Genomic DNA, 27,388 nt, shown 5'->3' on the forward strand with positions numbered 1-27,388 from the left:
ATACAAATATGGTCAAATTATACAAAATGTGTTTTCTTTTATAATCTACATAAAAAGTATCTTCAAACATAGTGCTTAAGTTAAAATTACATCAAGTATATATGAATAGAGGTAGACTGTAAGAAGGTACTATAATACCCTTCTACTTTCATGTCATACGTAATCTCACATCTGTGCAATATGATAAATATGTGAAACTGTCAGTCAAACTGTACTTTGACAATGACATTTAGTTCTGTTGTTACAAAAGACTATCTGTTAAAGAGCATTTCCCAGAAAAAGTATTTTCATAAGTTTTCCCCACTAAAATCAGTGGACTTAATAGTGCTTAACTTGGACTGGATTGTATGTACTGATGTCTTAACTTTTAAAATTCTTCCTACCAACACCATCAGTGTAATGATTGTTACATTGCTATCTTCAGTCTTGGTGGGCCTATTGCAGGTCTGCTGTTAGCAGCATCTAGCTGATTATAGTCTTCTATTAAGTCTGACAAAGATGAAAGGGCTTCAGAGAAACAGCTCTGTTCCATTCCATCAGTGTGCAGGTAATGATGAAGGTGAGCCTGTAAGAGTAAATGTTATATTAGTCATATACTCTACTGGAAAACTGAATAAATGAATTCATGTTGCAAAACAGGTTGAAACTTTATGTGGATTTGTTTGTGAATGCGTGGAATACAGACTACAAAAGAAAAAACAAGATTCATGATACAATCTATGTATGCAGTTGTTTATATGCATATGTTAAAGTGCATATGAGGGAACTGGCATAGGGCAGAATGGAGACTTCTTACTTTTGCTCCCTTCTCCTCCAGTCCACATCCATGTCCATATGCATCACAGCCATTTCTGTAATTCCCAAGACCTTTTAGAGGTCAAGTGAAACATAGGGAGAAGCAGGGTATTCCCTAATACTGATGTTAATACAAATATAACTGACTAGTTAAAATGATGGCATTACTTCTCATTCTGTGGCATACCTTTTTTTTGTACAGCCTTGTGAACCTCTCCTTGAGCTCTATGAAAGTAGGTTTCACACAAGTATTATTTGCCAGTGCCAATAATGAATGGGAATGACCCACAGGTGGTACTGAACATAAGCCAGTTTTCCATCCTTCTTGATTCCAGGAGACAAACTGAAGTGAAGGTTTCAACCTGCAATATGCAAGTATGGGATTGACATAAATGCAAGCATTACAGTACACAAAACATGGATGTTAACTGCAAATTTAACTATTTGTCCCAAGTGATGGTTTTACCTGATGGCAGTTAGGGCTATGCAACTGATCCAGCTGAAACCGTGCCAATATGGAGCTCAAAACAGTCTCTAAAAAAGCCAGACAGGCTGTTTCTCAAGTGTTGCAATTATTAATTACAACATCATATAAGGATATTGCCAGGGTTGGGGGAGGAGGGCAGCTGAATTTTGCTCACGGAAAACTCCAGCTTCCAATCCAATGTTGGAATCTCATCCAACTCTCTCCAGTCACAGTGCTTTGGGGAGGGATGTCCGTGTGGGAAGGGATATACAGCTGTGTTTCATCCATTTTTATGGGTAGTTTGTCTTGTTTGTGTTTTCATATTGAAAACTTTGGGTAGTCACCCAGTCCTGCTGCTTCACAGAAATCAGTCTCCGGCAGGCAGCCAGAGAAGGCTGGTACCCACAGACCCCATATGACCTTGCTGAAACAGCAAGGATAATTGAGCTGCTACACTGGAATGCAGAACAGGCCAAACAGGAACATGAAAATTGGCAGGACTGATCACTCAACTGCCTGTACTGTCTTCTTTTTTAAAAATTAACTATAGTTTGAAAAAAAAAGTGTTAAGATAGCTAGCACTCCCTCGATCTATCTTGACTGAAATTTGACAGGGTTAATCCCCTCTTCAAGGGCTACTGTGTCTCCAAATTTCATGTGCCTATGTGGAAAAAAAAAACACGGCTGTTTTGATTACCCAATACAAGCGAATGGGAGTACCAAAGAATCAGATTTCTGGATTTGGTTGGAGTGTGTTTGGATTGATTTGTGCTGAATCGGAGCCAGATCTGGATTACTGAATTGGACCCTGGATTGTGGGAGCCTTGCACAGCTCTAATTTCAGCAATAAGAAAGCTATCACACTGTTAAATGCACATTTTTATTAAATGCTTAAATAGCATGTGATAAGGTGTGATGCCTGTTTTCAAGCAAATATGTTATGCTATCTTAACATCCAAAAGTATTTATTTAATTTTTTTATACAAAATTATACACATATGTACATACATATGTCATGAATTATGCAAGTCTCTGTAGATTATTGAGGACATGGTCCATCCATCCATGCCAGTGGGTATAGCTATGCCTGCAGGAAGGCATCAGCATAAACTGAATATGCTGGCTGGACTATGATCCTATGAACTAATGTCAACTTTGAAAAATTGCTGTATGAGCAATTAGGAATTCTTCCTCTAATGTATATTGTGTACAAACCTTTCAATGTTTCTACGAAGGTCTGAAATCTGCACATTTCCTCTGACTAACAGGGCACAGGCAAGATACAAACTGTGCTTTGGGTCAGCTCGTAACAGTTGGTGATCTTTGCTAAAAGCATCTGAAAACATTTGGTCCAACCTAAGAGACAGAAAGAGTAGCTGAGAATACCTGGCTGAAAATACTTAGCAAATGTTAACAAAATTATATTTTGTCAGCAAAGTAATTTCTGGATATGTGTCAAATAAAAATAGAACACTATTACAATGAAAAATACGTTGGAAGATTTAAATAGCAAAAGAATAAAAGACTGTCTACCTGATGTTACTAAACATATTCTGTTTCATCTTCAGATAGTGAGCAGCTATCATTTACATGTCAAAGTTACCCACCTTCGAGAAGGCACATTAACATCAGCCAGTGTATACAGGGGAGTCAAGCTGGAAACGAGATAATGAATTCGAGGAAAGGGGACCAAATTCATGCTGATTTCATTAAGATCCATATTAAGAGATCCTTCAAACCTAGCAGAGCTGTAAGGTATACAGGTAATGCAAGAGTTATAAAAATGTTTGCTCCTGGACACATATTGTAGGTCATTGAAAAACATATGAAATCACTCTTTTGAATATTTATAAACTTACACTGTGAAGTCTGGTACAGTCTTTTCATTGTAATTTTTTCACTAATTTCCCAGCTTCAAGTAGGCTGAAGTCCCTAAGCAATATAGAAGCACTAATCTGAAATGCTACGAGATCATTGCTTGCTTTGTTTAGCAGCTGAAACAAGAGCTTCCTCTCTTTGTACAAGTGATGCATGGTTATTAATCATCTGTGCTTCCCTCACACATCACAATATCTTAACAGCTCCAGTACAAGCTTCTACCCAATCACGGGATGGAATTAGGATGTCTTCCACAAGCAGACTCCTAGCCAAGATCCCTGATATTATTTCTAAAGACAGTTTCAGTCAGAATGGGAGCAGGTAGACTAGATGTGAGAGACGCTGGGTCTGCCAGACAGAAGGAATGAAATGGAAGGGAGGCTCAGATGTTTAGCAATGCATGCTAAGGATGATACCCAACCTTAGTCATATTCAGAGTAGGTCCATTATTTCGATGAATCTACTCCAAGTATGAATTAGTTAGATATCACCCTAATTGTACACAGGGGTGTCTCTGTGTGGACAATGTACTCTGTGACTGAAGCCATCCAGCAATGCAACTACAGCAACCCAGAAGCAAATTCCATGACTATACTTGCCGAAAATATGCAGCTTAATCATGAAGTTGCTGCAGTTGTACTTGGGTAATTGTCCCAAGTTCTCTATATGTCCACAGGAACAATCTGGCTGCAGCATATAAACAAAGGTTTGAATGTCTCAAAAAGGTGAAAAGTCTCAAGGAGTAAGTAGTGGGAGGAGGCAAGCAGAAAATGACCGTGAAACTGTGAATAGTATAAGGAGTTGTCACAAATTACTGTAACTTTCAATATAAATGTTACTGAAGAAACACAAATTTGGAGGAAAGGAAACACGACTCAATTTTCACCATGACAAAACTATTAGGTAATTTAAATGAAAGTTAGAAGGTAAGAAAACATCTATTCTTGTCCCACTGTTTAAAGCATCTTCTAATGTACTTTTTTTTAAAAAAAGGCACATCACTTGGTAAGCACTGGGAAAACTTCTAATGGCAAACTTGGTGGTCCTTGGCTAGGCATCACACCAGGGCCATCAACCAAAAAGGTTATGGTTTCTACATACATGGGAGTCTCACAAGTTATGCAGAAAAGCTTGTAAATTAAAAACCAACTCAAAACACAGCCTGATAAGGACTGAGGATGACCGATGACCTCCAGGCATAGTTGAGTGCAATTGAAAGGAAAGGAAATTGGCCTGCTTACCCTTCTGACTACTTACAACATCCACCCCCACAAACAACAACGGGGTTCACAAAAATTAATTGTTTCTAAAAATAATCTCAATGAAATCCACTCTGGCCAGTTTTTGCTACCTGCAAATGGGGTACTGAATTGCAACAGCTCTGTTTCCAAAGAGAGAATACTCCAGTTTAGCAACAACTTATTTTCTGATTAGAATTTTCAAAAGCTTACCTTGTCAAGTTCAACAGTAAGTTAGCCACAATATTGTTCATAGCATCAAAGGGTTTCTCCCGGGATTGTATTATTCCACCTGCGCTTGACGTTACCATGCTGGTTGGCTTTATGGTTGATCCTAACTTTCCACAGTTGGTCATCTGATTAATTTTGCTAACGATGTCAAATAAAGACTTGGGAAAAACCGTAAGTGAAAAAGCTAATATGAAATACAGAATGCAAAGTTAACTGACTTATAGCAGAATCCAAGTTATGACTAGTCAGAAGACCTACTGAGTTCAATAAGGCTTACTCCAATTTAAGCGTTGTATTGCAGTCTTTATAATTTATAATCACCAGACACACATGAATCTTTCTTTCTCTCACGTATACACAGCCACACGTACATCTCTTCCTCTTTCTCTGCCCAAGTGCATCTCTCTCTCACATACAAACCACACCTCTTGTTCTCACTCTCTCTCCAAGTGCCTCTCTTTCAATCACACGCACACGCAGACAGCGAGAGAGAGAGAGAGAGCATACTTGAGCACCCCCCCAACATACACATTCAGAAAAGCCCCTCCATGGGTGAAGGTAGTGCCTGCCATTTCAAAAAAAGAAACAAACCCAAATGCACAAGAGTCACCAACCTGGTGTTGATGGGTGCCGGGTTGGTGATCCTTGCTACTAATGAAATAAGTAATAAATTCTCATGGAGATGCTTTCTTGATATTAAAAATATTCATAACCTCAACTAAAAATACGCATGGTACCTCACAAATTTAAAATCCAAATACATATTAAAACAGTGAACAAATAAACACCACAGGAAATAGAAGGAGAAAGTAAAGCAGTCATTTCCTTAAACTCTGATGGCCCTGAAGATTGCCTGGAAAAAGAACAGCCTTCAGTTACCACCTAAAAGCCAACAGAGACAGGTGGGATAAGGGAGAACCATCCTACAGTTTTGGTCTATGGTGACTTTCCACCACACTGTATCAATGGAGGGACCTGGAGCAAGATTCTGAGAAAGTATCAAGACACATTCACATTTTCCAAGCGTTAAAATTGCAACAGATGTGTTGTTGGTTTCAAGGGACATATCAATGTACATTCACATTTTCCAAGCACTAAAACTGCAAGATTGTGCTGTTGGTGAAATACATCTGCTGCAATATAACTGCTGTGTGGAAGGTGACTGCATGAACATCACAAGCATCTACTGGAAATACCTATGACATCATAACAGATAAGCAACAACTCCCACCTCAATTCATGTGACAGTTCATTAACCTTTATGTAAAAGTATAATTTAAAAAAACCCTCCTTTAAGTGCTCATTTGCTTTACAACTGCAACAGGAAAATGTTAATTTAGCTCAAACAAAAAACCTTAACATGACCACTTCTCTTGTAGCAATATGTAATCATGCCATGCACATTTTGCTTAATTTCCCCCACCCACTTAAATGTAGTTCTTTGAATGGTGTTGTTTTTCTTTGCAGTGCTTAATCACACATCTCCTCCGATAAAGGAAATGAAATAGCAAACCCAAGGAAGTCTAGCTCCTTCAGTACAGCTATTCACTACCCCTACAGTAAACTATGTGGAGGTGGGAGATCATGATATTAGATTGGGACCGGTACAAGTGTAACAACTTGGTGATTTCATAATTTGGGAAGATTGTTAGCTATAAGTGACTTCTGTTGGCTGAAAGTTCACATAATTTACTTTCTATCTACATTCTTCCAATGGAGAAAGGGTGGCAACTTGCACTGTTGTGCATTTTACAACTCTTGAATAGCTTGGTAAAGATGTGGAAAAGATTTATCTTCCCTACCAACCCTTTTAGAGGGGCTGAAAGCCCTCAAACAAACCAAGAGTTTTCTTTACATGCTGTTCTGATAGGAAACCATCAATTTTCTAAAAGGATGCTTTTTTTCTGAAGACATATGGATTCTTCTTTTTCCAGCAAATGTTTGCTTGGGACTTATTTAAAAACACAGTATTAGAAGCTCAGCTAGAATGTACAACAAATATCAAGAAAGGTACCATCAGGGCCAAGAGGATGATAGCATGGTTAACGATCATTATACTGCAGAGCAGAGTAATTATACTATTAGAAGCAAGAAGGCTTCCTTTAGAAAATGGAAGTCTTGTCCAAATGAGAACAAAAAGGAACACAAATTTGGCAAAAGAAATGCAAACAGACAATAAAGGATGCTAAAAAAGAATTTGAGGAGCACATTGCTAAAAGCATAGAAGACCACCAGCAACAAAATATTTAAATACATTAATAGCAGGAGATTGGCTAGGGAGATGGTTAGACCTGTGGATGACAAGGGTGTGAAAGACACGCTAAAGCAAGATAAGGGGATTGCACAGAAACTGAATGAATTCTTTGCATCTGTCTTCATAGTGAAAGACATAGGACAGATGCCTGTGCCTTAACTAACTTTCGTAGGGAGGAACTGAGGCAAATAGTGGCGACAGGAGGCAAAGTTCTAGGCCTTAGAGACAAAATAACAACCCACAAATTGCCAGGTCCAGATAGCATCCACCCAAGAGTTCTCAAAGAATGAAATTGCTGATCTTCTTATAAAAATATATAACTTGTTCCTAAGATCAGCCTCTGTACTTGATGACTGGAAAGCGGCCAATGCAATACCAGTTCTTAAAAAGGAATCCTAGGGGGTCCTGGAAAGTACAGGCCAGTTAGCTTAACATCTGTCTTAGGAAACTTGGTGGCAAGTATTATCAAAGATAAAATTATTAAGCATATATAAGAACAAATCTTGCTGATGTGGTATCAGCATTGCTTCTGCAAGGGTAAGTCTCATCTCAGTAACCTATTAAAGTTCTTTGACAGTGTCAACAAGCACATAGAGGTGATCCAGTTGACATTGTATACTTAAGACTTTCAAAAATCTTTTAACAAAGTACCCCACCAAATGCTAGTGAGTAAGCTTAGCAGTTGTGGAATAAGAAATGTCTTCTTGTGGATCAATAATTGATTAAGAAACAGGAAGCAGAGCGTAAGAATAAATGGACAATTCCCCCAATGGAAGGATGCAGAAAGTGGATTGGTATTTGGGACCTGTGCTTTTTAACTTATTCATAGACTATGTAGAGCAGGGGTTCCCAAACTGTGGTCCGTGGACCACCAGTGGTCTGCAGTATGTCTGTAAATTTGTGGTTGAAGACAGGAGATGTCACATCCATCCCATTAAATATTCATATTGATTTTTAATAGTAGTTTAATTGCTTCTTTTATTTCTTATTTGGAATTACAATTTAAATTCCACAGAATACAAAGGCAATGAAAATACAACAGGCAGAAAAATCATTAACTGATCCACCAAGACCCTCAGCAATTTCCAAGTGGTCTGTGGGGGGGAAACGTTTGGGAACCAACGATCTAGAGTTAGGGGCAGGCAGTGAAGTAGCCAGGTTTACTGATGATACTAAATTGTTCAGGGTGGTTAAAACACAAAGGGATTGTGAAGATTTCCAAAAGATTATTTCCAAACTAGGTGAGTAGGCAGTATAATAGCAAATGCAGTTCAATGTAAACAAATGTAAAGTGATGCAAGTTGGGGCAAAACATCTTAATTTCACATATATGCTCATGGGGTCTGAACCGGTGGTGAATAACCAGGAACCTTACGGTCATAGTGGATGGTTTAATGAAAATGTTGACCCAGTGGGTAGCGGCTGTGAAAAAGGCAAATTCCATGCTAAGGTTCATTAGGAAAGGAATTGAAAATAAAACTGTGGATGCCTTTATACAAATCTAGGGTGTGATTGCAGTTGAAATACTGCATTCTGGTCACCTCACCTCAAAAAGGATATTGAAAAGCTAGAAATGGGCAAACGAAATGATCACGGGACTGGAGCAATTCCCCTGTAAGTAAAGATTACAACATTTAGGGCTTTTCAGTTTAGGGAAAAAACGAGTAAGAGTACATGGTAAGAGGTATATAAAATTATGCATGGTGTGAAAAAAGTGAACAGAGAAAAGCTTTTCTCCTTCTCTTGTAACACTAGAACTCATGGACGTCCAGTGAAGCTGAATGATGGAAGATTCAGGACAGAAAAAAGGAAGTACTTCTTCATACCGCACATAGTTAAATGACAGAATTTGCTCCACAAGAAGCAGTGATGGCCACTATGAAGAAATCCTGTTTATTTGAATTAGGTTTTAATTAGTATTGTGTAATGTGTTCTAACGTTTGTATTGTAATGTGCATACAAGAATACCTCACATTAACGTACTCAATGGGACCAGAGTGAGTACGTAAACCGAAAATGTCCTTAAAGTGAAGCACTACCTTTTAAAACTTTTTTTTACCTCTCCTTCATGTGGAGCCTCAAAGCCCTGCGCTAAAGCTGCTGTTGCTGCTCTGCCACGCCTCTCAGCTGATTGCGATCGTGCCTCCCAGCTGATTTGCAGTGGCGTGATCACGTCTATTTCCACCCCCACGCACCATTAAGTGTGAAGCAAGCGTACGTAAACAGGGGCATGGTGGAGTATGGAGTATGTCCGTAAAAGCGAGTGTACGTTAAGTGAAGATCCGAATAGTGGGGTATTCCTGTAGTACTGTATTTGATGTGGGAAGTTTTCTGTTTGGTCCAATGAAAGTCAGTTTAACTGTCGTTTAGGGCCTTAACCTTTGGGGCTGTGAGGAAGGGTTGGTGTTAGAATTCTCAATATGCAAAAGGAGGATAGAAGGTATGTAACGTTTGATTGGTGGATGCAGGTTTAGAATTTTTAGTCGGACAGTGTGATTGGTTGGATTACAGGGGCCAGAAAAAGTGTATAAATGGCTGGGTGTTGGTCAACAGGGGGATTTGGGAGAGTTGGAGTTGTTCTGCTTGGTGTTCATGAAGTCAGCCAGAAGAGGAGGAAGATCAGGGAAGTAAGACCTGAGAGGGAGGTGAAGAGGCTTGGTAGCTGAAGGCTTGCTGGGCACACCTGAATCACTTGGCTAAGGCTGAAGAGACAAGGGGAGATGTGAGAAGCAACTTGGAATGATGGTCTCTGATGACTGGTAAGAGTACCAGAGAGAAGATTTCCAGGAAAATACAGCATGACAAATCCACTTCCTTAAAGTTGTCTTAGCTGAATATAAGCTTTTGATATTTAAAGTGACAGTAACAAGTTAATAAAGCCTATACTCATTTAAATATATAATACTATTTTAAAATAACCAGATAAGCTTATGCATGTAATGATCTTGTAATAATCTTTTTTATATTGATTCCTTTTGTTGGGGTATGTAAACCACTTAGAGATTTCTGTTGAAATATAAGTGACATATAAATCAAATAATAAATAAATAAATAAATAAATATATTATCTGTATGATTGGCTTTGTACCATGCCTATATCCCACAGTTACCAGGTTATTAGGAAGTTAACGCCTACTGACTCACATCTAATGAAGCTGCCATATATTTATTATTTAAACATTTCTTACAGTAAACTTTATCATTATATGGAAGACACTGCAACACTATACTTCCTGAAAAACATTCAGTTCGTATTATAGATAACTCACTTCATTTTCAATTGGCAAGACACAGTCTGCATGGTCACTGAGTTCCTTCATAGCCAATACACTGTTATAAGGAGATGTAATGACATCATCCTCACGAGAAGGATAAACTGAAGTAACAAATCTATATACTTCTGGAAATTCATCCTCAAGCACTTTCAGTACAAATGTACCGAGACCAGATCCTGTCCCTAGAAGCAAGAATGGAAATAGTTACAATGACAAGAAATAGACATGAAAAAGTCCTGTGTTGTAGTATTCACTATCCCTTGCCACTTACGTTTTTTTTTTTTTTACAAATTATGAGGCAGGCTTTTTTTAACTTTTTTAAGAAGTTCACCAATTAAAAATTCTGACTGGGAGCTACCAAGAGCAAGTTCTACTGGAAAAAGTATCAACTCTTAAGGTAACTCACAGTTATAATTTCTTTTGATGGTATTGTTATAGTATGGAATGCAATCTCAAATGGCATCCAACATTTGGATTTAAAGAGAACCCAGATTTGAAGACAGCATTTCCTTGCGAGCTTAATATTTTACTAGGTTATTGTTTTAAGAGAAAGCATTCTACATTCACGAGCTATCCAATTTAGTTACAGTATTTTAGTAAAATAGTTATGCTGTGTGACATAAATACACATTGTAGAAATATACTGTTTTTCTCAAATTAAGATTATAATGAAAACAAATTATATTATTCATTTAGAGACTGTAAATATATTTTGTACATTACAATTTTGTCCTCAAAAGAACCCTCTGGCATACACCACTATTTTTCAGATTACAGAATTGAAAGATAATGGCTTGTTCAAGGTTACCTAATGAATTTATGACCCAGATAATATTTGCAACTGGGAGACAATTGGACAAGAACCATTCTCTCCTCATGTAAAATACAAAAAAGCTGACAAAAACTTTTTGTGCATAAAATGACATTGTTTTATAGAGTATTTGCTGTAAGATGCACTTAGTTATCTTTTTTAATTGTGATAGGAGCAGAGGTCCACAATCCCATCACCAGATTTCTACTGGAGGTCATATACCTGATTTAGGAACCACCTATCCTAAAGTTAGAAACTCCTGTCCTACCCCAAGTTCACTGCATGGCAGAGAGAGCACAAGATGATGACGGGACCTCTCACTTGTGCTGGATAGCAGACAAGACAAATTATCGGCCAAGTCCTCTGGCATGCACAGAGGATATGGAAGATGTAAGTCTTTTCTCTGACTCTGCACTGGATTTTGGACATACTAGGAAACAGCAACACATCTATGTGCATGTCAAGAGGACTTGAGGGAGGGTTGGACCACAATCAATGCAGACAAATTCTGAATAAAATATTTAGAAGAATATAGTTGGTAGAACCATGGATAGTTAATTCAGAAAGGGGGAAAATGTAATTGATTTGAAATAAGTATTAGAACTACAACCCACCAAAGGCTTTTCCATGAATATTCTTTTTGAAGTCAATGAAACATTTCAGAGTGCCATCTCAATTGATTTACTCTAAAGATGTGAATATTTTTAGAGAACTACACTTATGATCTCTTATATTTTCTTTCATTTTACCTTTCACATTTGCCACTACTGGTTGGAGCCATACTTACCCCCTCCCATGGAATGAATGACAAAAAAACACTGCAGACAGTCGCAATGCTCTGCAGTCTTTCTCAATTTTTCAACAATATCTTCTCGGTATTGACACCCATACACTTTGTGACCCACAGCCCTGAAAACAATAGACTTTTAATATGCCATCCTTCTATTTCAGTTCTGACAATTCTAGATTATTCACAATGCTTGTTAATATATCAAGCATCGTTATGCCTGCACCGAGTTTTACCCCACTGAGGTTTTTAGATTGATCAGTACAGCAATAATAGAATCATATGTAGAAAGTTGGTTTACAAATTAAAAATCAAATGAAACAAAACTTGGGAAATTTGAAAGTGGCTTAAATTATGTTGTAGGGTAAGTATTTATATGTGTATGCGTGTGCTACTTTTCAGGACTGATTTAGTACAGTAGCTATGTGTCCAAGGACATTCAGCCTCATTTAAGAAAAAGATAATGGATTCAAGTTGAAAGGGTAATTGGAAAAAAAAAACCCAGCTATGAAAACAGCATGAAACAAAATCATGTATGACCAGAAGCTTTTTACCAGAAACAAAAAAGATCAAGAAAATAAAGGCTACAAGAGGCATAACAAAAACCATACAGCATTCTATATGGCCATGCCAAGATTGCAGGAAGAAGTTCCACAGGTCTGCCTTGCCCTCTTTCTTTTGGCCTTCTGCCATCTGGTTAAGACATTTTTATTCTAGCAGGAATGTAACCTGCCAAGCTGATGAGTTTTAGTAGACTGATTCCTTATCTTGTTTTTATCTGCTACCCTGTCTTTTTTATTATTGTTGGATGTATTATTATGGAATTAATATGTCTACTCCCACTTTTTCCCTAACAACTGGAAGAATTATTAAAAAGTTGTTAGTACTGCTATGTGTTATTATGTTTGATCTTTTATTCAAGATCTCCTGTTTCATTATGTCATCACACCAAAGAATTTGTATAAAGTTGGGATTTCTTTAACTTAACATTCCATCTGTTTCCCTTCTTCTCTTTGGTCAGCTGTTCATATCCCTAATTAGATTATCATTTGAACTGAATGAACAGTGCTAGAAGTAGAATATCAACATGTCTGTTCATGGAAATATACAAAATTTGTGCAAAGGGAAAGAGAGAACATGGTAGATATAATATGCTGATAGAACAATTACTAGTTTATATTTTTAAAGTTTTCCTCAAGGTAACAATAAAAGCTATTATTAATATCATTTATTTAAGAGGCTGCAAAAAGTACAGAAGGCAGAAATATAAGAATTCTACTTTTAATTTCCATCTAGGTAAGAAGCTTCTGTATGAAGATTTTAGGAAACAAAAATTGTACCCTCACCAGTTGTTCCCTGAGCCAGAAACATCTGTGATCAGCTGCTTGCTATCAAAAACATCTTTCAATGGCCCTTGCAGAATTTCATTCACTACACCTTCTTCCATGTCAATCAGCAGAGCCTTAGGAGGCAGAACAAAAAGAATTTAGATTTGGAATGTACCTTTAAAAAATTACACAAATTAAAATTACATTTTTTCCTTGCTTTAATTTTTACACACCCTTGAATAAAAAAGTGGACTCCAGAAAATTGTGCCCTAATATCTTTGCCTCAGGGTAAAATTTAATAAATTATAATTTTGGCAACACTGATTTAATGCAACTCAAGAATTAAAATGCACATATGCAACACAAAAGGAAACATGCTCTTGCTGAAAACAGGAACAAATTAGGATGACTACTATTATGTCTCAGCTTATCTCCTTTTCAGAATGCTACATGTAATCATTACTTTTAATCTTTTCTCATCATCATCATCTATTTATTTACCTATCCTATCCTGTGTCAAATGATGTTAGGGCAGAGTACATATTCCACAAAATAACAGTCAACAGGACAAAGTATTAGCAGCATAAAATCACAGTCAACAATAAATTTATCTACTACAGAGATCCCACTTGAAGCTATAATTAGCACAACCAAAACAGCAGCATAAATGGTCACAGTTTTAACTTGGTCCGAGCTCCAAAGGGAGGGCATTCCATAACTGGGGTGCTACTGCAGAAACCAGGACACTACATACTTTCTAAACCCTTCTCTTCTTTGAACTATCCCCGATTAGTCTTCATAATTTTAAACAATGACACTGAATTGAAGAGTACTTTAGAACTAGCTAAACAAATATCAAATAAAACTGTACTTCTAATTATACTTAGAGGTCAATATACCACAGAATAGCATTTACTTTTCTTTACTGTGTATGAAGATCAGTTTTAAAAACAGTAATTGTGCAATTAGCTACCCAATGAGGAGAGCAGCTGACACCCAGACATTGCTCGTGTTCTGAAGAGATTGGTGCTTTTACTCATTTTTTAACTGGACTCTGGTAGTGCATGCACAGTTCCTAATCCAGTTAGGAAAGTGTCTGAAGTGTGCTGTGAGTCCCACAGCTGGATCAGGGAGTGTCTGTCTCAAATGAACCTGCGACATTTCTGTATTTCTCAAGCTTGCAATTTGCTTCTTTTACTTGGCTTTTCTATTGTTAAAATGTACATTTCTGGAAGCCATTATCTTTAGCCTACCATTCTCAATTCAATTACAGCGAGTCCCTGCCATCTGGAAAGAGAATTTGCTTTGAAACAATAGCAAAACAGATATACAAGAAAACCTAAAATCATAGGAGACATTTCAGAGGTATACAGAGTGTAAGAACTGACATAATTCTCTCATAATAATCTCTTACGCGTGCTTTTAAGGAATATATTTTTCCTCCGCAAATGTCAGCACTATCACCATCTGTTCTAGAAAAAACAGAATTAAAATTAATAAATAAAATCATGGAAGGCCTTACCTAAGCTGTTTTCCCTTTCTACTCAGATTTTAACATTAAATTAAAAAGTAGAGTAAAAAGAACAAACATAAAGACTGCAAATGTTGTGAATGCCACTGCTCTTGTTCATTTTATAGAACCCTGGCACACAGAAGTTAATGAGGCTTTTCCTGGCCTAGAGTCGATGGATAGAAGAAATATATGTAGTCAAAGGAGCAGAGCCACTAAAAAAAAAAAATCTGGCATGCCTACCAACTGTTAGTAGTTGGCTGTCAGAAGATATTTTGTACTGCGAAAATGAAGGGCTAAGAGCTTCATTTTACACCTGTCATGAAGGCAAAAAGCTCTCAGAGTGAACGTAAGCACTGTTTTTACAGTGCAACATGACAAGTAATGGTATTAAAGCAGTGCACCACAATAGCAACTCAAGGTGGTGTAGCTGCCTTGTGCAAGCATTGTACAAGTCCAATTTGGACACAGAAGATTGATGGGGTCGGGATGGGAGGATAACACTAACCACAACTTTATTTTTGCACCAGGACACCCTCACTGCCACGTGAAACTGCAAAACGTGAACAATGAACATCAAGCGCCAAGGCCCATTCAGTACAGGTCAGAAACATAAATAACAATGCTGTGCCATTTACTGATGGTACAATGTTGTTGTGACCGGGCACCACCAGGGTCTCCCCATTGACGGCTAAGATATTTACAAAAGAGAAGGAGATACAGAAATAATAGTAAGTGGGGCAGACAAATAGTTTTAAAAACAAAGGCATTTTTAATAACTTAAGATTGCTCATAAAAATAAAGCTTACCTAGTGTTCACATTTCTAAAGAAACTGCTTAATGCTTCATCATACATTCCTTTCTAAAAAAAGAGAAGTCTTTTGTTAGCAAAACCAAAAGTTTGAAACTTGGGCTAAAATGTATAGCATGCATACAAAACAATTTAACACATTCAGGTTACACATGCTCCTAATATCTTACAAATCCTTGTATGTACTACGATGTGCATATGGAGCTCGCATATGCATGATGTCCACAAATTATTTCATATTTGTAGTGGCAGAGTATGATTTCTATACACAGTGAAAATCCTATTCAAGAAGAAAATCACACCAAAGCAAAGCAATAACTTTGGATTTTCTTCAGGGGGAATTTATGCTTTATGCACACCTAGACTCAAAGTCAAAGGTACCCAATATTTATTAGTAAAATATAGATTCATAAGTAATTATTTTTAGAATGTTAAAAAAAGTCAACCAATATTAAGCCCAAACTGCACAGCTTCAAGGGAAAACTGCTGCTTTTTCAACAGAGTCTGTTGGCCCAAGCATATAGACAAGGATCTTGGAGCAATGGGATTGCCCAGTTAAATAACAATGCTTGTCCTTCTTGGCTAATAACACTGGTCAACACTAATTTTATTGCCAATGATTTGATTGATTTTAGGGTAACCTTGTGTCGCTGATTCTGAATATGGCATCGGTTTTGCTAGATTGGCTCTAATTTTTGAGATAATGGATGCCCCCATTGAAAAACATAACAAATTCAAAAAATTTAATGGTCAGGCATAGCCTACCCACAAATGACATGGAAACTGTCTCAAATCATACAAAAGTAAACACATGAAATACCTAATGGCATTGTATTCAGTACAATAACATTAAAACAAAGTAAGCTGATTCAAATAATCACAATTAATGCATAGAAAAACGCTGTGTGTACGATTTTCTTTTATGTGGGGCATCAGGACAATCATGTTGGAGGCTCCAGCAGTAGTCTGCCATCATGTGTCTGTCCCATCTGCCTTGATACCTTTCCTCCATCACCTTTATATCCTGATGGAACCTCTCCCCTTGTTCCTCACTAAAATCACCAAGATTATCCGGAAATCTGTCTAAGTGGCTATGGAGATAGTTTACCTTTATGCTCATATTAGTACCCAAATGTTTAAAGTTAGCGAGCATGTTTTGCACCAATTCTTCATAACTGTCTGCTTTGTGGTTACCCAAGAAGTTCTTGACAACTGAGACATAACTGCACCAGGCAGAAGCTTCAACATCATTCATAAATTTAGTGAAATTCAAATCATTGATGAGTTTACGAATTTTAGGACCATCAAAGATTCCTGCTTTTAGTTTTTCCATAGTAAGTCCAAGGAACAATCTACAAATGTATTTGAAGCAATCACCATCTTTGTCCAAGGCCTTAACAAATTGCTTCATCAGTCCAAGCTTCATATGGAGTGGTGGGAGAATGATTTTTTCTCTGTCAACCAATGGCTTGTTAATGATGTTCGCTGCACCTACAGTCACGTGTTCCCTTGAAGGCCATGTCACTTTTTTCCAGTGATCTCACTTTGCCCTACTATCCCACAAGCAGATGAAACAAGGGAACTTCGTGTATCAACTTTGCTGCCCAAGCAAGAAGTTCACCATCTTTAGATCAACACAGATAGACCACTGGTGCTCATGATAGCAGAGCTTCTGCAAGACCATTTTGATATTTTCATATTCTTCTTTAACTTTTGTTGAGTGAGCAATTGGAAGAGATGCATAGCGGTTACCATTGTGCAATAAAACACATTTCAAGCTTCTGGTGGAGCTGTCTATAAAAAGCCACCAATCTTCTGGTCGATATTCCGGTAGTCCCATTTGGAGAAGAAGTCCAGGAATGTTATTGCAGTATACAGGTTCTTCATCTTGGCTGAAGTATGGAAGAAGTCCCTCCTCTCTTGTCCGATAAGCTGTTATGTTAGCTTCCGGCTGTAGACAGTTCTTTTCCATTAGCCTGGATGCTAAAAGTTCAGATGCTTGCTTTGACAGACTGAGGTCTCGTATCAGATCATTGAGTTCTTTTTGGGAGACCTGCTCAGGTGTTGAAAAGCTTTCTTCATATCCACTTCCAGGGCTACCACCTGTGCTACACTCCACGTCCAGCATTTCTTCAACATCTGACAATGGAAGGTCAGGCAGTGAGGTAAACACTGGTATGGGAACGTCTTTGCTGTGTGGCACAGGTCGCCTTGCTGAGTCCAAATCAGGATACTCCCACTTATGTTTCTTGTCACGATTGAAGCTTTTCACATTCACAACACAAAAATAACAATAATCATGATGGTTTTGCGGCTCTCTCCACACCATAGGCACACCAAAGTTTAAACGTTTCCTTTCTCCATTTTTCCACTGTTGTAGGCACTCTACACAGGTTTTGCAAACCTTATGGGGAGCCCAAGACTTATCTTGATCTCCAAGCTTCACTCCAAAATGAGCAAGATATGCTTGTTTTACAAAGTCAGTGATGTTTTTTCTTTGTTTTTGCAGAGTGTATTCGCCACAAATGTAGCAGAATGCATTAGGACTGTTTAAGCAGCCTCTTCGTGACAAACTCATATTCCTCTTCAAAAAACAAAACAAAAAAGTATCAATATGATATGATATGCAATGGATAAACTTGCAAAACAATGTTCAAGAGTAAAAAGACAGACCAAACCCTACTGCATATGTCAGCATCTACAGGTCGTATTGGGGTACAATCGTCATTTGAGGGGTATCCATTATCTCAAAAACTAGAGCCAATTTGGCAAAGCTAGTGTCATTTTTGGATTTAGCACCCCAAAAATACCCTAAATTCATTGAAACATCCTTGGCAACTAAAAAATTTTTTTTGTTGTTGGGCTGTGTAATAGCTAGCAAGATGAGTATGACTGACTGAGATAGGAAGTGGCTGATGCCTTCTTGTGAGAGGGTTGCTGCTAAGTGATGGCTGAACAATTCCAGAGTTTCTTGAATGAAACTGATTTTATACACCCATTTCAACTGGGTTTTAGGCAATTAAATTGGGACTTTTTTGGAGTCTCCCCCACTTCAAGATTTTTTTACAGTGCTTTTTGTGCTTCTGCAAATTTTGGGTTCTCCTGGGCATGCAGATATCTCCTTCTTCTATGTAGATGGTGGCATTTTAGCCATATAAGCATACAGAGAATGACTTTGCTACGTGGACAACTTCTATTCAGCATGCCAACCATTCCATTCCTCCTCCTACCTACAACCAGCTTCATGTGCCCATTAATATCCCCACTACATCAACAGCATTCCATGACTACTGAACACATTTAGCTCACATTGTGCTATTTTGGGGTTCCCCTCTTCTCCAGACTTTTTCTTAAATATGTTTTGTACTTCTATAAATTCCTTGGGTTTCCCATAAATTTACTGATACCTCTCTCTTATGTATAAGTAGTGGTATTTCGGCTACATGAGCAACAGAACCCACAACCTGAACATCAGAAAACAGAAGGAATAATATGCCATTATATTGCTAGTCCTTCCCTCCTGCTGTTATACTCTGTTGGCTCCTCCTGCCTATCCATGGGAAGTGACAGCAGGAATTAGGGATCTCCAGGTCTTGTGTATTTAATTATTTGATTTATATCCCGCCCTTCCTCCCAGCAGAAGCCCAGGGCGTTGTTCTCGACCTCACATGTTGAGAAGATACACACTCTTTTATGTCTCTCAAACCTACAAGTCCTATAGATACTTGAACAAGCACTTTCTTCCTCTATGTTCTGACAAATGATCTTGTTTGGCAGGTCAAACATGTTTTTGATTGACTCTAGCAAACTAGTCTTATTTTTTTCCTCATGGTAATGGGCTTGAAGGCAGACCTCCAGCTCAGGTAAAATGAACCCTCTTCCCATGAGTAGGCCCTCCCCAATTCAAACTTTATATAAGAAGAGCCCTGCTGGCTCAGACCAAAGGCCCATCTAGACCAGCATCCTATTCTCAGTGGCCAACCAAATAAATGCCTATGGGAAATCCAAAAGGACATGAGCACGCAACATCTTCAATTTTGGTTGGCGTACTGTCTATAATACTAGCTAGTAGCGACTGATAGTCTTATCCCCCATGTAACTCTTTTTAAAGCCATCCAAGTTGGTAGTCATCACTACATCTTGTGACAGTGAATTTCATAATTTAGCTACACAATCTTCCAAAATGCAGCTTCATTGCATGATACCGGATTCTAGTATTACAAGGGAAAGAAAAAATTTTTTCTATCCATTTCCTCCAGTTTTACACCTCTCTCATGTCCCCGCCTTTACCTGCCTTTTTTTCTAAACAAAAAAAGCCCAAAATGCAGTAATCTTTTATCATATGGTTGGTACCTGTCTTGTATTTGAACTGGTTTTATGTATATGCTATTGTCATTTTCAACTGTTTTCATGCTTATAACAGTTTTTTTTAATAGTTTTTATATGTGCAATTGTTTTAACTGTTTTTATATACATAACTGCCTTATATATGTTATTATATGTAAAGTGCTTTGGGGTGCCACATAAGAAGCAATTAATAAATGAAATAAAATAGCAATAATTGTAATTAAATTGCTTCAGTCCCATTAATTAATTGGAATTTTTTGGAATCACAATGCATATGGATTTCCCACTTTTCCAGAGAACTGCACTCCTAAGACAATCTCAGTTCATAAATCTTTCTTCCTCCTAGTAATGAGCAAAGGGCAAAGTCCTGTTTTTACTACAAAAACCAGTAAATGTTTTTGTAGAACCAAAGACTGAACCTGCCCAACGTAGGCATCTACTGACTGGTCAGAGAACTAAGGAGGATTTTTTTTAAAAAAAATCATAGAAAAAACGGCTGATTTTTATCTCGTCATTGTATATTATATTTTTCAGGAAACTTTAGAATGCTATGGAGCGTGTCAATGGAGTAATAACAATGCACTGCTATTGGGGATAAACAATGCCACGTATTAAAATAATAATAATAATAATAAATTTAATTTCTTCGCCGCCTATCTGGCCAATGGCCACTCTAGGCAACTTACAAAATTATTAAAATACAATTAATAAAATACAGTAATACAATAAAAACAATAGATCTACAACAACAATATTAAAACTGGGCAGGAGGCATTACAATTATATCGATTAACCCTCCCCGGATACCCCGAAGGCCTGCTGAAAAAGCCAGGTCTTTAAGGCTTTCCGAAATACATTTAGGGAAGAGGCATGCCGGAGATCTTGTGGGAGGGAGTTCCAAAGAGTGGGGGCCGCCACTGAGAATGCCCTCTCTCTTGTACCCGCCAATCTGGCTGTTTTTGTTGGAGGGATTGAGAGAAGGCCCTGTGTGGCCGATCTTGTCGGGCGGCATAATTGGTGGCGTTGAAGGCGCTCCGTGAGATAAACTGGGCCGAAACCGTATAGGGATTTAAAGGTCAATACCAACACCTTGAATTGGGCTCGGAAAACAACTGGAAGCCAGTGTAGGTCAAACAACACTGGTGTGATGTGATCTCGGCAGCGACTATTCGTAAGTAGTCGAGCCGCCGCATTTTGTATCAGTTGTAATTTCCGGACCGTTTTCAAGGGTAACCCCACGTAGAGCGCATTACAGTAGTCCAAACGAGAGGTGATCAGGGCGTGTACCACCAGTGGGAGCTGATGAACAGGAAGGTAGGGTTGCAGCCTTCGTATGAGGTGTAATTGATACCAGGCTGCCCGGCTCACTGCCGAAATCTGAGCCTCCATGGACAGCCTGGAATCAAGCACAACCCCAAGGCTGCGGACCTGGTCCTTTAGGGGTAAAATCACCCCATTGAACTTCAGGTCAATGTCACCCAACCTTCTCTTGTCCCCCACAAGTAGTACCTTGGTTTTATCAGGGTTCAACTTCAGCTTGTTCCCATCCATCGACTCACGGATTCTAGGCAGTTGGACAAGGTCTCCACAGCCAACTCTGGTGAAGATTTAAACGAGAGATAGAGCTGAGTGTCATCCGCATATTGATGACACTGCAGCCCAAATCTCCTGATGATTGCTCCCAGCGGCTTCATATAGATGTTAAATAGCATGGGAGAGAGGATAGAGCCCTGTGGCACACCACAATTGAGAGGCCAAGGGTCTGATACCTCCTCCCCCAACGCTACCTGTTGGTACCTGTCGGAGAGAAAGGAATGGAACCACTGTAATACAGTGCCTCCAATTCCCAATCCCTCCAGGCGAAGCAGAAGGATACTGTGGTCGACAGTATCAAAAGCCGCTGAGAGATCGAGGACAAGAAAGGTGGATTCTCCCCTATCTAAAGAAAAAGTTGACAATGACATTTATTTTATTCTCTTCATTTTTGTGGGACACCCAGTAATTGGGCAACCATACAAATTAGTTAATACAGAAATAAACACAGCCGTTATTAGAACTATGGCAGACTGCAGCAATGAAAAGACTATCATGCCTCACGGTGGCTTATAAAGTGAATTACAGCCTCTGGCAACGGCGGTGGTAATAAATTCCCTCGCCTAAAGCGAATGAACGACGAAACAGGGATACAGAACAAAGGAGCGGAAGTTATTTCTAAAAAGACTCACTAAGGATACGGTTTGTGATTTTAAACAAGCAGCCATATTAACTCGTATGCTAGGAGGTGGGGGGAAAAGAGTAGAAGGGACCGCCTTTTAAAAGGCACGCTCTACAGTCACGACCACAAATTCCTCGTGGCTCAACAGTCAAAAACTGTTAATGGCTGCTTTAGAAAATCTGCGAGGGGTCGGGGCAGAGCAGGGGGAGGGATCAATTGGGCCAGCAGGGAAAACGGTCCGAACTGTTCGCGTTGCACTGCGCACGCGCGCTGCCTGACATTACACCGCCTCACAATATGTAGGCGGGACTCGTTACCTTGTTGATGGCGGCGTGCTCCCGCAGTGCCAGATCCCAGAAGCGGCAGCCTATCTGGTTCCCGCACTGACCCACTGCACGGGGAGAAGAAAAACCAACAACAGCGGTCAAACTGTGGCATGGCGGAAAGAGTGATGTAAAAAGACTCGGTGGGGGAAAGGAGGAAGAAAGAGAAAGCAGGGGAAAGAGTACATGCGCTCTCACCCTGTACGACCACTGACTGCGTCATGTCTGCTGTTATCGCGGCTCTCGTTCCTAAGGCAGCTTGCTCCTGAAAGGCAGGCTGGATTTTCAGCTCCGCCCACTTAAAATTTGTAAGTGCCGAAAGCGCCTTCGGTTACCCTGCCGGGAGTTCGGACATCTCGTCTCTGAGATGCGCCTGCGAACTTTAGCAGAGAGAAATAAACGGTTCCCCCCCTCTTCCTCTAAGCGCGTGCTCCGCGCCACAGCCTGACCTCGTGCCCCTCCCCCTCTACATCACAAATTAAAACGGCTGCTTAGTGCAGATCTGAAGACACACGTAATTGGCTCATTCGGAAATGGCTCTCGCTCGGTTTGTTCTGGCCACGTGGTCATACTGACAGTGGCGTCAGTAGGGTTGGTGTCACCTGGTGCGGTAACTCATGGTGTCACCCCCATGGACCTCCTCCCGTACCAGACCATATAGAAAACTTAGTAAAGTTTTTTGTACTAATGTTACTCGTAAATCGTAATTCCCGTATATCACTGAATGTAATGGCAATAGTAGTGACATAAACAACTAGCAAAATTAAAATTACACCTTTAAATTACAATATCATAAGCACAGCCCAAATTCTTGCTCTTATCACTAATGGGAGTTAATTATCTGGCATATGCCCATAGTAAATTTTCAGATACTTTCAGACCCTCAGCAATTTTCAAGTGGTCTATGTAGAAGAAAAGTTTGGGAACCCCTCGTATAAGACATCTGCTTATGTCCCTATGCTGCTGTCACCCCTCATTTAGGTGCCTGGGATGCATGCGTGTGGACATACCTCCTTACAGTTATGGAAAGTGATTCTTAATAATAAGTCTCCAGACACAAAGTTACATAGGTGTTTATCAGTTGTTTAGTAAAAAATTCAGAAGTGCAGAGTCCTTTCATGATAGTTGCAGCAACATACACCCTTTTTTACTCCTGGATTAAGAATGAGATCTTTGTTAATGCATTCTCTCACAACAACAAACATCTCTAGGAGCCAATCAGCATGTAAGTGGAGAGCGTTAGCAATTGAGAAGAGTCTTCTCAGTGGCTCTCACCTCCTTTCACTCTGATTGGCTCCAATCAGCAGGAAAGGCAAGGAAGCCTATTAGAAGACTCTTCTCAGTGACTAACACACTCCCTTTTCATGCTGACTGTAGGATGCTCGGAGACATAGGGACCCTGCTCCCAAAACAGCAGAGGGACTAAGATCCCCTGGGTGACTACCCTCCTGGTGCTTATGGACATGACCGTAATATATTTTGTGACGTGCAAGTTCGATATTATTTATTAAGTGTGTTTAGGATTACACTGATGGCATTCCCAAATATGTACTTTCACACAGACTTTGGTTTTCCATAACACAATGTTTGTCCAAGCCTCCACACTTGGAGGGGGGGCACCACTTGCACACCCCTTCCATAAGCACATCAAAGTTGGATACACACCTGAACCAAGACCCAGACAAAAGGGCACTCAAAACAAAAAGGTAATTACAGTGGCTGAGTAGATCTTGTACAGTGGTTATACTGACTGGGCAGCCACTGTCCTTCATATTTTACAAAATACTTTTTCCTATACAGAGATTAAATTTCTGTGTATGAAAAAGTAATATATGAAGTGGTCTCAATAGTGAGAAAAGTAAACAAATGAATGGTGATCCAAATGTTTTCCATTCTCACGTTATGAAGCTAGCTGCCAGATGATGTATCACCTTCCCTACGCATGCAGCGTAGACTGAAAAAACAGCACCCAAGCCACCATTCAATACGTGCACGTGTTCTTTCCAACATGAATCTACAGGTCTCAAAAAATAATGTGTGACAAAGTCCTCAAACACCTTATAACACGCCTCAAACTTGGTCTCTTGTTCTACCAGCATGCCTTCACACCATCACTTTGCCAAAACATAAGGATAGGTAAATTGCTTTTAGGGAGGTTCACAATTATGATTTCCTATTTATTTAATCTAAAAATATTTAAAACACATATAAACAGCCAGGGGAAGATATTGGAGAAATATAAAATAAATACAAATAAAAAAGGGGGGGGGAGGTGAAGAGACATGAAATGTGCTACTCACCATCTCTCAGCCTATCCTCTCCTCAGGATGAAAACAACGGAGAACCATGACTACCCCCAGGAAGAAGGGCACACTTAAAATGTAGAGGAAAAAATCATCTACAACCATAGCGTGAAATCAAATACTTATTGGGACACAGTATGAAGAAATATTTATATAAACATGACTTTCAAATATGTTTATGAATTACACAATCTGTAAATATATTTATAGTGCAATCCGATGTTTGTTTACTCAGAAGCAAGTCCCAATGTATTCAATGGGGCTTACTCAAACTGGGAAGTGTGCAGAGAACTACAGCCTCAAGTGATAAGGAACTTGTTCTTTCAACTTGTTCTTTTAAGTTGAGACCTTATCCCAGTCTAAGTCTGTGTTGGAATTGCTTTTTAATGTTTTTAAGCCTTTTTTTAAAAAAAGATGTTTTTTTAAAGCTTTTAAAACATATTTTCAAAGATGTTTCAATATATTTTAAAGTCTGTTTTTATGATGTTTTAAAGTGCTTTTAGTGCTTTTGTTTGCTGCCCTGGGCTCCTACTGGGAGGAAGGGCGGGATATAAATCAAATAATAAATAAATAAACTTCATTCACCCAACCTAAAATTCAGAATCATGCCTCTTTAGGCTGTTTTCCAACTGTTTATTCTTGCTTTATGGTTATTGGATTTTAAATGGCTTTATTTCTTGTTGTGAGCTGCCTTGGTTTCCAACCCTACCTCACAGGGTTGTTGGAAAGACTACACACACACACACACTGCAGATGTATAAATAGTTTATTGTCAAACCAGTTGGTCATTGCAGAAAAATCAGTATTAGTTTTAAAAAATCAGTATTAGTTTCCTACAGAATAAAAACTGTAATACCTAAGTAAGCCCTGCCTACTTGCTTTAAAATAGGACTGGGGGGGGGACAGAAAGAGAACACAAACACAATTCTTTTTTACATTCACTCCAAAGTCCCATTGATTTTCAGCACATTCATAACCATATGTACTCAAAAGTAAATCCTATTGAATTCAATGGATTAGCAATGCTTTTACCCCCACAAAAGCAAGTATTGGGAAGGTTTTCAAAACACTGCCCAGGATCTGACTCCTATACACAAGAGGGGAAAAAACTGAAATGTATATATATACTTACCCAATTTATGAGATGTTCAGATAAACGGGGGGAAACCACCATTTTCTGGCCTTGCATTGAGGTTTACTAGACACTGCCACAGGTCAAACAAACACTTCACTGATTGGCTGCAATCCTGAACGGGTGGGGTTAAAGCTATGAAGTGCTATACAGTAGTTTAAAAAAAGATTTAACGGGGGCGGCTGACGTTTTTATGTATATCTCGAGAACCGGACCACCTAGAAACTTAATTTTTTTTAAAATTAAAGCTGAGAATCACTCCCCTCTGATGGTGTCACCTGGTGCAGTCCGCACCCCCCACCCCCCTCGTGACGCCACTGAGGAATGGTGTTCTCTTCCTAGTTTTGGACATGACAGCAGGGTTTAAGTGGCAGTGTTAGACTACTGGGATGGCATAACTCTTTCCCAATTATTGTTTTTCATTACATACAATTAAATTTCACAGTGTGCTCTCGTTTTACTTCCAAGAGGATACTTCCAGGCAAAGAGCATGTGACGGAACAATTCAATTCTCAGGCTGACTGCCCAAAAACAAACTAAGGGAGGAAAAGTGATTTCTTCTGGTTTCCCTTTCCAAATATTTACGTCTATCCTTGTGAGAAAAGCACCAGTATTTTTGAAATTTGGCAAGCAGGCTTCACCCCTTCAGTAGGGACGACCACACTTGCAATTTGCGTCCACTCCTGGAAGAATTGCTAGAAACTTTTCCTCTTTTTGATAAATAAATAAATACATGAATAAATATTCCTTCCAGGAAAACCCTTGATCTAGCTGAAATTTGTCATGCTTAATCCACTCTGGTCATATGACTGAAATTTATTTATTTATTAGGTTTATATCCCACCTGTCCTCCAAGCAGGAGCCCAAGGAGGCAAACAAAAGCACTAAAAACACTTTAAAACATCATAAAAACAGACTTTAAAATACATGAAAACAGAACATCTTTAAAGTTGTCATGCTCACTCCACTCTGGTCATATGCCTGCAAATTTTATCCACTTATGTAAAAAGAAACAAAAGCTGCACCCATTCTTTATGTTTCCCATTACAGAGCTTCAAATTTAACTGATCAGATTAGGACCTGAATAAGAAATCAGATTAGAATGAGACAGAATGGATTTGAAAGAGAGACTAAAGAAGGAAGTGTATCTCAACAGAATACACATACAGCAATGAAAGACTCACACATCATGATAACAAACAAATTGCAATCAGAAAAAAATAATGAACTGCTGCAACACTGATATGATAAGAAAATGCAGTGAATGTCCGCTTGTCATCCCTTGAGAGATCTCTGAATATTCTTCAGGCCTGCAAAAGTGATGATGCTTCCAGTTTCCAGAGAAGCTCTTTCTTTAATTCACCTGTCATTTAACTCTCCTGCACAAAATGGCTTGTTGACTTTTTTTTGAAGCTGCACACCTTAGAAATGCTTCCATGCATTCCTTTCCTCCCTACAATAAATGTTATCTATCTGCATGACAATTATCTGTTGTGGTTTAATTCAGTTTTATTTTCTTTTATTCATTTAGGGCAATCAGGCTGAGACTCACATTGGGCGTGTGTGTGTGTGCTCAAGGCAGATGCAATTTTCGGATGACCCAGATGGAAGATTCTCCATTTATGCTTCCTTCCTTCTTATGTGGCCCTTACTTTGTACATTCAAAATTAAAATTCCAAATCAA

At 38.8% G+C, this 27,388-nt stretch overlaps 1 protein-coding gene and 1 long non-coding RNA gene across 5 annotated transcripts; one reads left to right on the forward strand and one right to left on the reverse strand.

Moving 5' to 3' along the window:
* Window positions 1-22,736, reverse strand: TUBE1 (tubulin epsilon 1). Of its 4 annotated transcripts, XM_061623648.1 has the most exons (12): window positions 22,468-22,736; window positions 22,264-22,337; window positions 15,383-15,435; window positions 14,478-14,535; window positions 13,082-13,197; window positions 11,736-11,857; window positions 10,132-10,319; window positions 4,591-4,766; window positions 2,869-3,009; window positions 2,477-2,617; window positions 983-1,157; window positions 1-565 (listed from the first exon to the last, which is right to left on the reverse strand). In XM_061623648.1, exons 1-12 carry the CDS (start codon window positions 22,490-22,492, stop codon window positions 407-409), a joined length of 1,428 nt encoding a protein of 475 aa, XP_061479632.1. In that variant the 5' UTR covers window positions 22,493-22,736; the 3' UTR covers window positions 1-406. The 4 variants fall into 4 exon arrangements, with proteins under 4 accessions (XP_061479632.1, XP_061479634.1, XP_061479635.1 ...); XM_061623650.1 differs by lacking the exon at window positions 22,264-22,337 and having other exon boundaries at window positions 22,468-22,735; XM_061623651.1 differs by lacking the exon at window positions 22,468-22,736 and having other exon boundaries at window positions 14,478-14,530; window positions 22,264-22,293.
* On the forward strand, window positions 22,161-27,388 carry LOC133383264 (uncharacterized). The gene is made up of 2 exons (XR_009762224.1): window positions 22,161-22,577; window positions 27,236-27,388. It is a non-coding gene; the product is annotated as an uncharacterized LOC133383264 (long non-coding RNA).

This window comes from Rhineura floridana, chromosome 4 (assembly GCF_030035675.1).
Source record: "Rhineura floridana isolate rRhiFlo1 chromosome 4, rRhiFlo1.hap2, whole genome shotgun sequence".
NCBI lineage: Eukaryota > Metazoa > Chordata > Lepidosauria > Squamata > Rhineuridae > Rhineura > Rhineura floridana.

What these genes read in the sequence shown, in the direction of transcription:
- TUBE1 (XM_061623648.1), bottom strand. Translation starts at nt 22,492, where the DNA reads ATGACGCAGTCAGTGGTCGTACAGG. An exon ending in GCAGTCAGTGGTCGTACAGG is followed by an intron (nt 22,338 to 22,467) that starts GTGAGAGCGCAT and finishes CTCCCCGTGCAG; the next exon opens with TGGGTCAGTGCGGGAACCAG. An exon ending in TATATTCCTTAAAAGCACGC is followed by an intron (nt 13,198 to 14,477) that starts GTAAGAGATTAT and finishes CTGCCTCCTAAG; the next exon opens with GCTCTGCTGATTGACATGGA.